This window comes from Pinus tabuliformis, chromosome 1_2 (assembly GCF_031772625.1).
Source record: "Pinus tabuliformis cultivar Carrire ecotype Pingquan chromosome 1_2, CPIR1, whole genome shotgun sequence".
Taxonomy (NCBI): domain Eukaryota; kingdom Viridiplantae; phylum Streptophyta; class Pinopsida; order Pinales; family Pinaceae; genus Pinus; species Pinus tabuliformis.
The window spans coordinates 504,122,213-504,136,912 of NC_142298.1; the positions used below are offsets into that span (position 1 = coordinate 504,122,213).

General features: G+C 41.3%; 1 protein-coding gene and 1 non-coding gene across 2 annotated transcripts; both read left to right on the forward strand.

The window, feature by feature from the left end:
- The first annotated feature begins 231 nt into the window (after positions 1-231).
- LOC149206549 (uncharacterized) lies at positions 232-5,633 on the forward strand. The gene is made up of 2 exons (XM_089397724.1): positions 232-1,329; positions 1,605-5,633. The coding sequence occupies exons 1-2, from the start codon at positions 232-234 to the stop codon at positions 5,631-5,633; spliced, it is 5,127 nt and encodes a 1,708-aa protein (XP_089253850.1).
- Positions 5,634-13,675: 8,042 nt separating this feature from the next.
- On the forward strand, positions 13,676-13,758 carry TRNAY-GUA (transfer RNA tyrosine (anticodon GUA)). Its single transcript has one exon. It is a non-coding gene; the product is annotated as a tRNA-Tyr (tRNA).
- The last annotated feature ends 942 nt before the right edge of the window (positions 13,759-14,700 follow it).

Consider the following 14,700-nt stretch of genomic DNA (forward strand, 5'->3'; position numbering starts at 1 on the left):
CATCCGGTTTCGAACGAAGCAGGGAGCCCGGTGGAAGGGTTAGTTGAAACCATAATTGATCAACAGGAATAGAGAGTGGAGAAAGATGGAAGCGGTCATACTGGGGAAACGGGTAACCCAAACCCAAGCACATAAGAAAGAGATCCAGATAGAGGGGTAGCGAAGGTAGGAGATAAAAGGAAGAAGGCGAAAGCGTGGAAATCAAAGAAGGTCTCCAACTTGGTACTCAGAATGGACGTTCAGGCGGAGGAGGCGTTGGAGGTGGCGGAAAGTACCCTTGTGGGCAGAGTAAGAGGAAGATTTGTCTCGGGCAATTTCCTAAGGCAGTGGGCCAAGAGTCAGTGGTCGCAGACGCCGGCGAACAACTTCACGACCGCCACGCTGTTGAACGGGTGGTTCATGGTGAAATTCGATTGTAAGAAGGCAATGGAATGGGTAGAGGAACGTATATGGGCATTTGGGAACAGACCCGTTCTCTTCAAACGGTGGACGCCTCTGTTTGATGCATCTAAGGAAAGGGTAGACGAACTACTAGTTTGGGTCAGAGCTCCAAATTTACCCCCTTATCTTTGGCTGGATTCTGTGTTTAAGTCTATTGGGAATCATCTGGGCACATTTCTGGACGCAAACAGATCCTTCCTGCACACGTATGAACGAGCGGTAGCAAGGATTCTTGTAAGGCTAAACCCGTTGGAGGGCCTTGCAAAATCAGTTACTCTGAACTACAAGGAATATGAGTATGAGCAGAAACTGGATTACGAATTATTCCCTTTCAGGTGTTACCACTGCCACGAATACGGTCACCTGGCTAGGGAATGCCCGAAGGGGAAACGAAGACGGAAGATGAAGAACAGAGAAGAGGATAAGGAGGGACATATGAAGAAAAATGAGGAGCTGGAGGAGGATTCTAATCCGGAAGCAGAGCACCAAAGAATGAATATTGAGGTCCAAACAGAAGCGGACATCCATCGTGAGGAAGCGACCCTTATGTGCAACGATGTAGACCTCTCCCTCAAAGGCAAAACAGTGGATGCTCCAGCCGACTCCCCTGCGGATGATCCTCCTGGTATGCAGAATTCCCCTCTAAATTTCACATCATTTTCAGCTTCTTTGAAAGATGTATTGCCTCTGGATTGTAATACGATTAATATCAGAGAAGACCCCATTCATAATATTGAAACTCTTTCGGAAGCTATCCCCTCCTTAAATCTGAACTGTGAGGACCATTCTAATCCGAGCCAGATCACAACCGGTGCATCCCCTGCCCGTCACTATAATCTCAGATCCCACTGTAAAAGGCCGGCAATCCAACAATCAGTGCCGGATCCTGTAGGTGGCCTTTGTCCCGAGTCGTCGAAGAGCCACCAAAAAAAGAGCAGAGGGAGGAAATCCCTTTTCTCCAAAGCTCAAGTCAAGGCAAAATTTGATGTAGAGGATGGAAAACAGATGTCGATCCCTGGGGCGCTTAGAGCAGCAAAACCCCCTGAGACGGTTATCAAATGATCTGTCTCTCCTGGAATTGTAGGGGGTTGGCTAGTAAACCCAAAAAACTAGCTCTAAAAGACCTTATTTCTCGACACAGCCCGGATATGGTCTTTCTTCAGGAAACTTTGGGTTCCAGTTCTGAAGTGGAATCCTCCCTATGCTCCCTTCTCCCGGGATGGGTTTTCATGGCCCTGGATGCCTCCAGTCATTCAGGCAGACTAGCTATTGGTTTCAAAAAAGGAAGGTTAAGAGTATTAAATTCCTGGGGGTTATCAAATGCACTTGGTTTGGAGATTCAGTCCACCGAATTTGATCAGACCTTCCTAGCCATAAATGTGTATGGCCCCTGTCAGGGTCGGGTCTCCTTCTGGAATGATCTTCTCTCCAAAGATCTGATTCAAAACCAAAAGCTCTTAATAGGGGGGGACTTAAACTTTTCTTTGGGGATAGCGGAAGCCTGGGGACCAAATGCAAGGGAGGACCCTCTGGCCGATTTCTTCTTAACAACTCTTCAGACACATAATCTGCTCGATGTCAACATTATCAAGGCAAAACCAACATGGAGAAATAGAAGAATAGGGGAGGAGAGAATTGCAAAAAGACTGGACCGGTTTCTTATTAACGAGGCGCTAGCCTCTCATATTCCTCTCTTCAGGCAGTGGGTGGGGGAAGGAGGAAATTCGGATCATTTTCCTATCTTCCTAGAACTCTCTAAGATCCCTCCCAAACCGGCTTCCCCTTTTAAGTTCAATGCTTCTTGGCTTCAGGAGGAATCTTTTATTCAGATGTTCAGAAACACTTGGAGGCATCCGGGCAGGACCCCTCCGGAAAACAAAGGAGCCCACCTCATGGAGAATCTAAAAAGGTTGAAGAAGGCTACCATAGAATGGGCTGCGGACAGAAGGAAGAAGACAGGTGAGGAATTGGTCAGCATTGATGAAGCCCTAAATGCTTTAGAAGATCCTGACTCTGATGCATATATCACACAGGAGTCAAAGGATAGAATTTTGGGGTTAGAAAAAAGAAGAGCTAAGATACTCCTAGATAAGGAAGATGAATGGAGATTAAAAAGTAGGGCAATATGGTTGAAAGCAGGGGATGAGAACACAAAATTCTTCCATAATTATGCAAAGGGGCGAAAAAATGCCAATACAATTTGGAAGATACAGGATGCAGAAGGCAGGGAACACTCCACCTTTGAAGCTGTTTCTAATTTGGGGAAGAGACACTTTCAATCACTCTTTGCTGACCCAGGGGAAATTTCTCTAGCTGAAATCATTAGAACTGCTCAAGCTTTCCCTCGTTTTGTGGAGGAGGAGGAAGCAGGAAATTTGTTTAGAGAGGTGACAAAAGAGGAGGTGGAAAATGTCATAAAATCAATGCCTAAAGACAAAAGTCCAAGTCCGGATGGCTGGACCATAGAGCTGTTTAACCATTTTTTTGAGCAGATTGGCGAAGAGTTGACAGATGTGGTGGAGGAGTCAAGGAGGAAAGGAGAAGTCTATGGGCCTTTCAATGCAACTTTTATAGCACTCATCCCGAAAAAGGAGGACCCGGTTTCCTTTGAAGATTTCAGACCTATATCCCTATGCAATGCCATTTACAAGATTATAGCAAAAATCATTGCGGTTCATTTGAAGCCCATTTTGTCTGCATGTATTTCAAGTGAACAATTTGGTTTTCTGGACGGTCGTCAAATACATGAAGCTATAGGGGTGGCCCAGGAGACCATTCATAGCCTTAGACAAGCAAGGAAGAAAGGGGCAGTGCTGAAAATTGATCTGTCCAAAGCATATGACAGGATTAGCTGGTCTTACCTCAGACTGTTACTGACACACCTCGGCTTCAAAGTGGAATTTATAAATTGGATAATGGGGTGTATTTCAAATGTAAGCTTTGCTGTTTTAATAAATGGGGCTGCATCTCAATTTTTCAAAAGTCAAAGAGGCCTGAGACAAGGTTGCCCTCTCTCTCCCCTTCTTTTTCTCCTGGCTGCTGAAGGCCTCAGCAGACTGATATCCAAAGCTAAGAGTGAAGGTTTGATAACAGGTTTGGAAGTAGCTGTAAATCTTTTCATTACACACCTGCTTTTTGTTGATGATATTCTATTATTTACAAATGGAAATTCTAATGAAATACAAGAGCTCAAAGCCATTCTTGATATATTTCTGAAAGCTACAGGGCTCCAAATAAATCCCAGGAAGTCTCACTTTATAATGGAAGCTTTCTCCAGGCAAGAGGAGATCCAGATCACATCATACTTGCCCTTTGAAATCTGCAGCATGGATCAGCCCTTTAAGTACCTGGGGTTTTGGCTAAAACCTACAGCATACAGAAAGCAGGATTGGAACTGGCTGGTGGCAAAAATTGAGCAAAGGATTTCCCACTGGAGCTTCAAATGGTTATCAAGGGCAGGCAGATTAACTTTGATTAACTCGGTCCTCCAGGCCATTCCGGTTTTTTGGGCTGCCTTGACTTGGATCCCAAAAGGTGTTCTTCACAAAATTAGGCAAATATGTAGCAGATTCTTGTGGTCAGGAGCAAAGGAAGACTCTGTTCTTCCATGGGTAGCATGGGACAAGATAGCTAGACCAAAGGATTGGGGAGGATGGGGCATCAAGCACCTTGTAGATTTCAGTCAGTCCCTGGCAGCAAAATCCGGTTGGAGAATTATTAAAGCAGAAAATCTTTGGACCAAAGTGGTCAAAAGGAAGTATATCGATCCAGTTCCTCTTGAGGAATGGATTAGGAGTCCAAACAAAAAAGGTAGGAACTGCTCGGTAGTCTGGAAGGCTACTACAGAAGCATTCATCATTATAGAACAAGGACTCGCCTGGCGGGTGGGGAATGGAGAAAACATTCGAATAGGTAGGGATCCGTGGGTAGGGTGCAGCGAGCAATTTGCACTATCCCCGGGTCTACTAGCACATTTAGATGAAAGGGGAATTCACAGCTTAAGCCAGGTTGCTAACATGGAGCTATATTCCATCTGGGGTCAGGAATGGAAATCTGTAGAGGATCTTGGTATTGAAAACATCTGGAGAAATGAATGGCAAACCTTCATCCACGAGCTTAAGCGAACAAGCATCAGAATAAAGGATCGTTCAGACTCCCTAGTGTGGGCTCATGCTGAGACAGGTCTATACTCCCCAAAGGCTGGATATAACTTTCTGATGAAGAGAAAAGGTTGGGATCCTCCTGATTGGTGGGCCAAATCTCTGTTCAAGTTAAAATGCCCCAAAAAAGCCAGAATTTTCCTATGGTGTGCTCTCAAAAGGAAGATACCTACCTGGGATGACCTACATGCTCGCTTCAAGGAGGGCCCGAGCAGATGTCCTTTATGCAAGGGAGATTCAGAATCCATAAACCACTTATTTGTGAAATGTTCTTTCACAAGGAAAGTGTGGGACGAATCGATAAAGATTCTGAACATAAATGCCAGATGGGAAGGGGAAGATCTTAATATAGCCTGGGATGGTTGGTGGACCAATCACCCTGAGAAGAACCTGAGGAACCTCCCTCCTATTATCTGCTGGGGCATTTGGATAGCCAGGAATCGTAGTATTTTCAATGACAAATCAGTTCCGGTGGAAGCAATAGCAATCCAATGTACAGCCATCCTATCCAGCATCCCCGAACCTGAGACCCCCATATCCTCAAATCGGCAGACAGAACTTCAGATCAAAGAAGGCATCCCTTGGGCTTTCTTCGACGGGGCAGCACAAAACAACTCTACAGGGGCAGGAATTATAATTCATCTTAGTCCTTCACATTCTCTAAAAGCCTCAGTGGGTCTTGGAACGGGCACAAATAATTTCGCCGAATTATCTGCTCTAAAACTCCTTCTTTGTTGGCTCATTCATAGACAAGTCCTCACAGTTCAGATTTTCGGAGATTCATCAAATGTGGTAAATTGGGTCAATGGGAAATTTAGATGCAGGAATTATTTGTTGATGCCTTTGTTAGAAGAAATACAGAATCTAAAATCATCTTTCACTGTTTTCTCTCTTGCACACATATACAGGGACAAAAATATTGAAGCAGACGAATATTCTAAAACAGGTTTACAACAGGCTGTGGGTACGTGGAGGATAAAGGAACAGGTTCAGGACCAGATCCGTGAGTCGGATTTGGCCCCATATTCATAACAGCTTTTTGGATTTCAAGTAGGGAAGGCGCCAGAAACAAAGCTCAAAACTACTGTTTTTGGCTGTTTATACATATCAAAACCTTTACTTTACTCTTCAGCTCCATTTCTTTGGAGTGTTTTCCGGAAAACTCTGTATTAGACTGATTCGACTCGGGTCGTTTTCCACTAATGGAGGCCCAGTTTCACCAGACAGCCTCTGATATTTTTTTTGTTGCGGCTGTAACAGGCCGAGTTCGTTTTAGAACTTGGTTTTCATTTGCTTATTTTGACAGTCTCCCCTGATGACAACATGGAGATGGATGGTTTACCTCTATGGTTCGGGCAGTTTTTCTTACTGCTGGATGTTAACTCATCTGCTTGTAGCTCTTTTATTTTCACTAATAGAAAAGCTCGGTTTTTTTTCCTTAGAAAAAAACATTATGGATTCTAGGAACATAAACAATATTAAAACTTGGAATTGTGAAATTAAATGGCACACCTCTTGTTGGCAACTTTTGAGATTAGGTGCACAGTGTATAGTATTATGTGCCTAGGATACAACGATTTCAGAGTCCCCTATTGCTTTGAGTACCTCAACTTTGAGATCGATTGATTTCCTCAAACCCAACATGAGTGCTTCGTATTCAACAACATTTTTGGTGCACTCAAACTCCAAGATGAAAGAGATCAAATGTTTTCTCTATTGCAGGTCTATTAAAATACAACCATTTCCAGAGCTCTCCTGCATTTTTGAACTGTTAAAATATAAAATCCAATTATTAGAAATACTAAAGCCACTTCCTATACTAGCACTATATACATCTACTTTACAAAATTCATTAGAACTAATTGGATTTCTAGGAAGTATTTCCAACTATGTATCAAGTGGGACAGGTGAAGGTTGTGCCAGATAACATCTGTGATCTAATTCCAGCAAACAATTCACAAAAATAAACTTTTTAAATCCCATTAGTTCATTTTTTACCTCAAGTTGTGTCACTATATGCTTCATGTAGGGCTCACTTTCAACTTGAATCTAGTTATTTCTCCCCTTGTATGGAAGCCATAAATGAGAAGAATCTGTCGCAAACTATCGTTGGAGTTTGTTGGACCAATCTCTGCTTAACAGTAAACTGTATGCTTCGGGAATGGAGTGGCAAACTCCGTGATTATATGACAAATGGATAATAACATTACTGAGTTCACCAATGACATGGACAAGTGATATTTCCAATTGTATATGATATGTGCATTAGTTTGATCCAATTTTGCATTTATTTTCTTGGAAATTGACAATGGCATAACATTTGCAGATGCATCGGAATCAACCAAATAGTTGTGAACATTATAATTAAAAATTTCAGAAGTTAACATAAACAGAGAGAAGATAGTATTAGAAATTAAATTTAAAGCATTTACAACAGATTTGATGATGTCACGAGAGTTATCAAACATTACCCAATAATCAAAAACTTATTTACCTACCGAAGTATGGGATGAGAGTGCCTGGAGAATCATTTCTTGTTGGCTTGTTATCTTTACAAGATCGAAGAGTGAAATTTTAGTTCAAGCTCTTTTCATATCTTCCACAATGTTATAATCAATGCTTTCTATCTTAACGGTTTGTGCTAATGAGTTAGGTGGTGTGACTTTATCTGTTTTAGCAAGAGTGATGGACTTGTTCTTGTTACTGTTGGAAGTGTTCTTGGAAGAAGGAGAACCTCCAAACTTTTTCTGTGAATTATGAGTTGGATTGGAAGGTGGTAGAATCCTTCGCAACAATTGCTTCTTAAATTCTTGCTCAGAAACAAGTCCCTTACTCCTCAAATTATAATGGTTAGTTGATTATTTGTGAGGAGCTTCACTCGCTAGTTTTTGACCAACATTCTATTTATTAGCATTGTATATGACACTAAACATATTCACTAAATATCCAAAACCCGAAATTTCTTCAGTCACAGCAAGTTCATTGGTTTCTTCATTTTTCTCAGCTTGTTTGTTAGGCCCCTATACTACTAGTGTAACCCCTTATTATTATTAGTACAACCCACTTATTATATTGATGTACCCATGTAGTGCCCATATTGTTACTCTTGTGCCCCATAGAAGCCCACTATTGTTATTATTGTGCCCTTACATTATTATTGTTATGTCGGCTCTGATTATGTTATAACCCCTTAGACTCCTATATATAGAAAGGAGGTATTTTCATTTGTATCATCCAAGAATTGTTCATTTATGTAATGTAAAGGAGGTTTCCCCCTCGAAGAGGCTGAATTCTAAGGCGTGGATCTCTCTTTTCTATCTTTTTGTGAGCTGGTTTCATAACATTTGGTATCAGAGCTTTGGATTCTAGGGTTTCGCTGCTCCAAATAGGTCATTGTGGCATTTTCGTTATAACTTTTTTTCTATGACGTTTCAGAAGTCGCAACAAAAACCCATTTGAGAAGAAATCGCGCTGAACCTTGGGTCCAAATTTCAGAGCTTTTCGCGCGATATTTGCGGAGATATGATCTGAGGAAGTTGGTCTTTTTGCAGACTCCTGAATTACATTCCAAACAGGTGACCTGGGGAAAATCGTCATAACTTTCTCTCTGAGCATTGGATTGAAATTTCATAAAAAAATACAGAAAGAGGACAGACTGTAGTTTCTTTTATACCTTTTCAGAGCCAAAGGTCGAAAAATTGACACGTGGCACTTCATACAAGTTCGCTCTTCTGGAAAGGTCTATAATCAGGTCATCTTGGGAGATTGTGCATAACTATTTCTTGGAGAATCCGATTTGGATCAGATTGGTGGCATTGGAAAGAGGACATAGAGGGCTACTACAGGTATCAGTTTCAGAACTTAAATATCCGAAAGTACAGAGTTATAGTCATTTGAAGATCGAGGTATTTTTACTGCTACATCTAAAGCAAGCTATTTATGAGAAGGAAATGTTGGGAATACTACATGCACTTAAAAAATGGCAACCTTTTCGAATGGGAAGACTCTTCAAGGATGAGGATGTGGAAGCATTGTTTTGTGCTATTTCTATTATCCAACCAGATTGGATAAACAAAGCAAGGGATGAATGGAAGAAGGACAAAGAAGTATGGCCACTTATTCAAAAGTTGCAAAAGATCCCAATTCAAACAATATTGCCAGAAATTGAAGAGGAAGGAAAAATCATATTGGAACCTGGAGCAGTCACAGAAACAAGAACCCAACAGCTACGAAATCGATCAATTTCAGTGTATCTCATCAAGTGGAAGAACTTACCTGCTGAAGATTCCACATGGGAGGACAAGAATTTTATACAGAAGCATCAAGAACTACTCAAGCATTGAGGACAACGCTTTTTGAAGGAGAGGGGCATGTTAGGCCCCTATACTACTAGTGTAACCCCTTATTGTTATTAGTACAACTCACTTATTATATTGATGTACCCATGTAGTGCCCATATTGTTACTCTTGTGCCCATAGAAGCCCACTATTGTTATTATTGTGCCCTTACATTATTATTGTTATGTCGGCTCTGATTATGTTATAACCCCTTAGACTCCTATATATAGAAAGGAGGTATTTTCATTTGTATCATCCAAGAATTGTTCATTTATGTAATGTAAAGGAGGTTTCCCCCTCGAAGAGGCTGAATTCTAAGGCGTGGATCTCTCTTTTTTATCTTTTTGTGAGCTGGTTTCATAACATTGTTCCTCCACTAATAGAGTATCAACAAGATTAGACATCATAGTGTTCATATCATGGTTCCATTATGAGCATGCCATTTCTAAATATTTTTCTTGATGAAAGGTGCCAAAATTATCAATGCCCAATATTTTGATATTGAGCACTACGATAAAAATATGAGCATATTTGGTCGGTTGTGAAGTAGTGTTATTTTTAAAGAACGACGACCTGAAATACTTGGTGATGGTAGTGGATGCCTCACTCAATTGTCTCTTTAACTATGATACTTTGTTCGTAAGCAGCTTCAGATATTTGGTCAAGATTTCCAAATTGACAAAATCTTTGTCTTTAGATATACTGGAAGAGACTTGGTTTTTCTTACTAGCTTCCTTGAAATCTTTGGGATCATTAGTGTCTTTGATGACTCCAATAGATTGCAAATATTTTTCAACAATAACTGCTTCTGCAAAGTTTAAGGCCAAATTTTTCTTCCCAACTCTTCTAAAAAATACAAAAATGTTAGTTGGCAAGGAAGATGTGTAATAATCCTTAGTGACAACATCATGACTTTGCACATCAGTGGGGGAATTTGTTCAACAAATAGTAAATATCTTATTAAAATCTTTAAGTATTTCTTTGTCCCCCACTTTCAAATTCCCAAGTTCTTTCAACAACATGGCAGGATTCTTATCATGAACAATTTTTTCAAGAAATATCTTCTTAAACTCCCTTCATCTATGGATTGAATTGGTTGGAAGATTGTGATACCATACAAACACTCTACCTTCTAAAGTGTATAGAAAGAGCTACTGAAAAGTTTAAGGCAAAAGTTTCCTTCGCAACTCTTTTAATAAATACAAAAATGCTGGTTGGCAAGGAGGATGTGTAATAATCCTTAGGGATATCATCACGACGTTGCACATCGGTGGGGAACTTGTTCAACAAATGAGTAAATATATGATTAAAATCCTTTATTATTTCTTTGTCCCCCACTTTCAAATTCCCAAGTTCTTTCAACAACATGGCATGATTCTTATCATCAACAATTTTTTCAAGAAATAGCTTCTTAAACTCCCTACAACTATGGATTGAATTGGTTGGAAGATTGTGATACCATACAAACACTCTACCTTATAAAGTGCACGGAAAGAGTATGTAATCAACATCTTCAAAACGTACCTCAAGAATTCGTAAATGCATGTAGAACTCATCTAGATGGTCTTCATCTTTGGTCTTCTTGTCCGGGTCAAACTTTGAGAACAACTTTTCCAAATTCTTAGGCATATTATGAAGATTGTATGGAAGAGAAAGTGGCCCTTGGGCCATCCAATCCAAGTCTACATCAACCATGTTTTTATTTTTTTTCTCCTCCTCTTCCCCTAAATCTGAAGAAGCTTTTCCTTCACCATTCAGATCTGCGTTGTAATCAAGGTGCTCCTCATCATAAACTAAAAATCTCCCCCTTCACTGTATGGATTCTCCTCAATAGGTGGGAGTTCCCATTTATTTTCTGTAGGTTTTAACCCCGTATATAAATTACCCGCATACGAATTCTAAAACACAGAAAATAAATAATGCGAGATCATAACACATAAAACACATATACATAGAGATTTTCCTCTGGATCCCAAAACCGGGACTACCAGCTTGATTTTTCATTATGTTCCTTTCAATGTTACAATACATATTTATACATGCCGAAGCATCCAATACCATGGACTGAAAACCATCACGTCCAATACCATGGACCGAAAACCATCACGTCCAATACCATGGACCGAAAACCATCGCGTCCAAAAAACATGTGCAAAAATCATGCACAAAACCACAGGTGGGTCCGCCCAACCTAACATAGGGTCCAAAACCAAAGTTTTCCAGGGCGCTACCCTGGACCCCATAAAGTGGGTTACGGGTGCCCTTCAAACCCCTTGTTAACTATGTGGAAAGAATATAACACAACCCAACATTTTCTGTAGGCTCAACCAACTATTCAAGGGTTACGATAACTAAATCTTCCACCGACAAAGCCAATATGCCACTAGGAGTTGTTTCTTTCTTTACATGCTTATGAGGTAGAATCGCAGCAACAGGGAGCAAAACAAGAGCTCCCACAAACTTATGAGTGATAGGTCAAATAGTAAGGAGTTGGTCCTAGATAACTTCAAAGGCTTGTCCCAGGATAGTCTGAACAGTTTCTTCATTTTCAGAAGTATGAGTAGGATTGGAAATGGGATGATACTGCCTTGCGTGGAAGTCTATTTGTTAGGATGTGGTGATTTTTCAGCCATAAAAATATGGTTTCCCTCCTTCTAGCACTGTAATGTTGACGGTGCTAGATACCACTAACATGCAAGAGGGTCTCCCCGATGAAAATTACTAATTAGACTTCGCATTGTTTGATGTAGGATCCCTTTTGGAAATAAGGCTCGACTTCCATATGTTCTTTGATATTTTGCTTGGATATGGTGGTTAGCATGAGAGAGTAATGTACATGCACTTTTGGATGAACAAGTGAGTATGTCTTGTTGAATGTTCAACTGCAAAATTTGTCAGGGTTCTTCTACCAAAAGAGAGAGAAAAGTGATCCTTTAAAAGAAAAGTAATAGTACTGAAATATTAAAGACACACGAGAAAATACATATGAATGAATTGTTAAACAACTAGAGAAATAGTTCACATAGAAGCAACGATTGTTAAAACACATACAACACACCTTCAACAAGATAAGTACCAAAGCCACGAAATAGTTCAATTTCATTAGTACAAATGAAAAAAACATATATTGCAAACATTCAAATAATAGTTTTACAATATTTACAACATATGCATGAAAGTGGTCGGCTCAATGAGCTTCAAAATTAAGCAAAATTTCCAAGATACATCAGTGCACTAAAAACCACTAGCTCCAATAGTGGAGTGTTAGAGAAACCAATTGCTCCTCCAAAAGGACTATCTTTCTCTCTAATTCCTGGTAGGAGGAGGAAACGTGAAAATTATTTTGTGTGAGATACTTGGGTGTGAGCTGTCTCTGAACAATGCTATTCTATAGTAATATAGGATCCTGCGCATAACAGTTTTGACTGTAGTCCCCCAGGCCCCGATTCAAGGAAAAGAAAAGAAGTGTATTTTCGCTCCCGGGACAGGTAGGATAAGATACCCTGGTAGTCCATGATGGAGTCTTCGATCCTTATCTACCGACATTCGAACGCATTCCAGTATGTGGGAGGTATGCGCTAACAAGGTAGGCTCCTTTCAGGTTTTCGTCTCATGGATGTTGGTTCGCGCTTTATGGCATTTTCACTATAGAAGAAATCCAATCCCGCAAAGGATTGTTCATGGAACTATTATAGAGATTATTCGGACCATATCTCCTAGTATTATTCCTATGTTCATCGCTATACCATCATTTGCCCCGTTATACTCGATGGACGAGGTAGTGGTCAATCCAGTCATTACTATTAAAGCTATCAGCGCCTCTGTGGATGATATCCTCCTCTGTAGTATTATTCCCATTTATTCCCATTGGATCACTGTAGGAGTATCGCCATGATTTATTCCCATTGGATTAGGGTATTAGCCTAGCGTATTATAGCGGATTAGAGCTTCCATGGATTCTTCCACTCCCTGTGGATTAGGCCCATTGAGTAGACCCATTGAATAGCCCCTGTGATTAGGCCCCAGTGTATTAGCGGAGCCCAGTCGAGTAGCCCGGCCCATTGTCTAATAATCCCCATCGGCTTAGAGGCAAGTGAATCACAACCATTCATCAAAATGCATAAGTCGTACTGGGGGAATGCTGGGAACGCTTTTCTTCTAAGATGGACCAGTTTTTCATTTTGCATTATATACGCTATTATACACCAGTTGTCTCGGCAACATCCCGAAACAGGGACCCTTTAGGGGGCTCGAATGATAAGGATGCGTAATCAGGCTCGACTGATAAGGAGAGGACCCTTTAGGGGGCTCGACTGTTAAGGAGAGGAGAGAAGAGGAGAGGAGAGGACCTTTAGGTGCTCGACCATAGGACCTTTAGGTACTCGACTGTTAAGGATGCGTAAGCAGGCTCGACCATAGGGAGAGGACCTTTAGGTGCTCGACCATAAGCCTTGGCACTGATCGAAACAGCCCACCCTGCTATCAAAAGACCATAATGACATATATAATATATCCATTGTCGAAGGATTGACCCGAAGGTGCCGTAAGGCCTAAAGACCATAAGGGAGAGGTACGTTAAGTGACTCGACTAACAGGAGAGGAACGAAGTCGCTCGACCAAAGAAATCTAATATGAACTGTTGCAATTCCCAAGTTAATAACAATTAGTTGCTTAAATTCAATATTATAAAACCTTATTGATTCTTCTTCAGGAACAGATTTAGGGGGGGCGGGAAGGGGAGAGTGGCCGAGTGGTTTAAAGCGACAGACTGTAAATCTGTTGGAGGTTTTCTACGTAGGTTCGAATCCTGCCTCTCCCAATACCAACCAATTTTTGGTAGCTCGAAAGAGACTGGCATTGGAAGCCATTCTTTGGTCATGCTTCCTATTCAGGGTCCGCTTCAACGGAAGAGCGCGAAAGGGGTGGGGCATTGTTTGCTCGAGGCGTTTTCTATCCGTTTCATCTCGTTCTTCTTATTTTAGAAATGATTTGATCAAATCATTGATGAAAGAATCAATTCCATAACCGATCGGGATGAGGACCAGAAATAGGGGGGTCAAGGAGGTTTACCCGCTTGTCCGCATCGGGCAAGGACCGGTAGGGGCTTGCTTGACGCTAGGAAAGCAAGGACCCGGAGGGGCTTGCTTGACAACCGGTAGGATTCTCATTTTCTTAGTTCGTTAGCTAAGTGAAGTAGTAAGAGATAGAGATGTTCCTTTGGATCGATCGCTAAGGTTCACTCAACAATACCACTAAACCCGGACCCGGCCCTACCCTATGGGATACCCAATAACCCACGGATTCTCCGTCTCCAGACACCTTATCCGGACCGGACGAGGTGCAGTCGGTCTTATGCGCCTTGAGTGCTAGGACAGACAGAGCTCCATTTCATCGGGCAGGCAGGGGACATATGGTTCCGGAAAGAAAGGCTGTTTGGCTAGCTTTGTCTGACTGTATGTCTAGCTTTCTTTCTGGCTGACTGGCTGGTTGGCAATAAAGAACTCGTACTTTCACTGGCCGGGGAACTATATAACCCCAGCCAGGTACCCGAATTTCCACCTCGATCAATATTCACCGGATAGCGTTTATACCTACTGCGACTTGGCAGGTTCCTTAAACATACTGGGTGTACTTGGTATACGTGGACTGGGTGGGTGGGGGGCCGAATCTAGTGTTATTACATATATAAATAATGACTGGAATAAAGAAAGAAACCAACGGGCTGGTCCAAGAAAGAAACACGGCGGGCGGAATAAAGGAC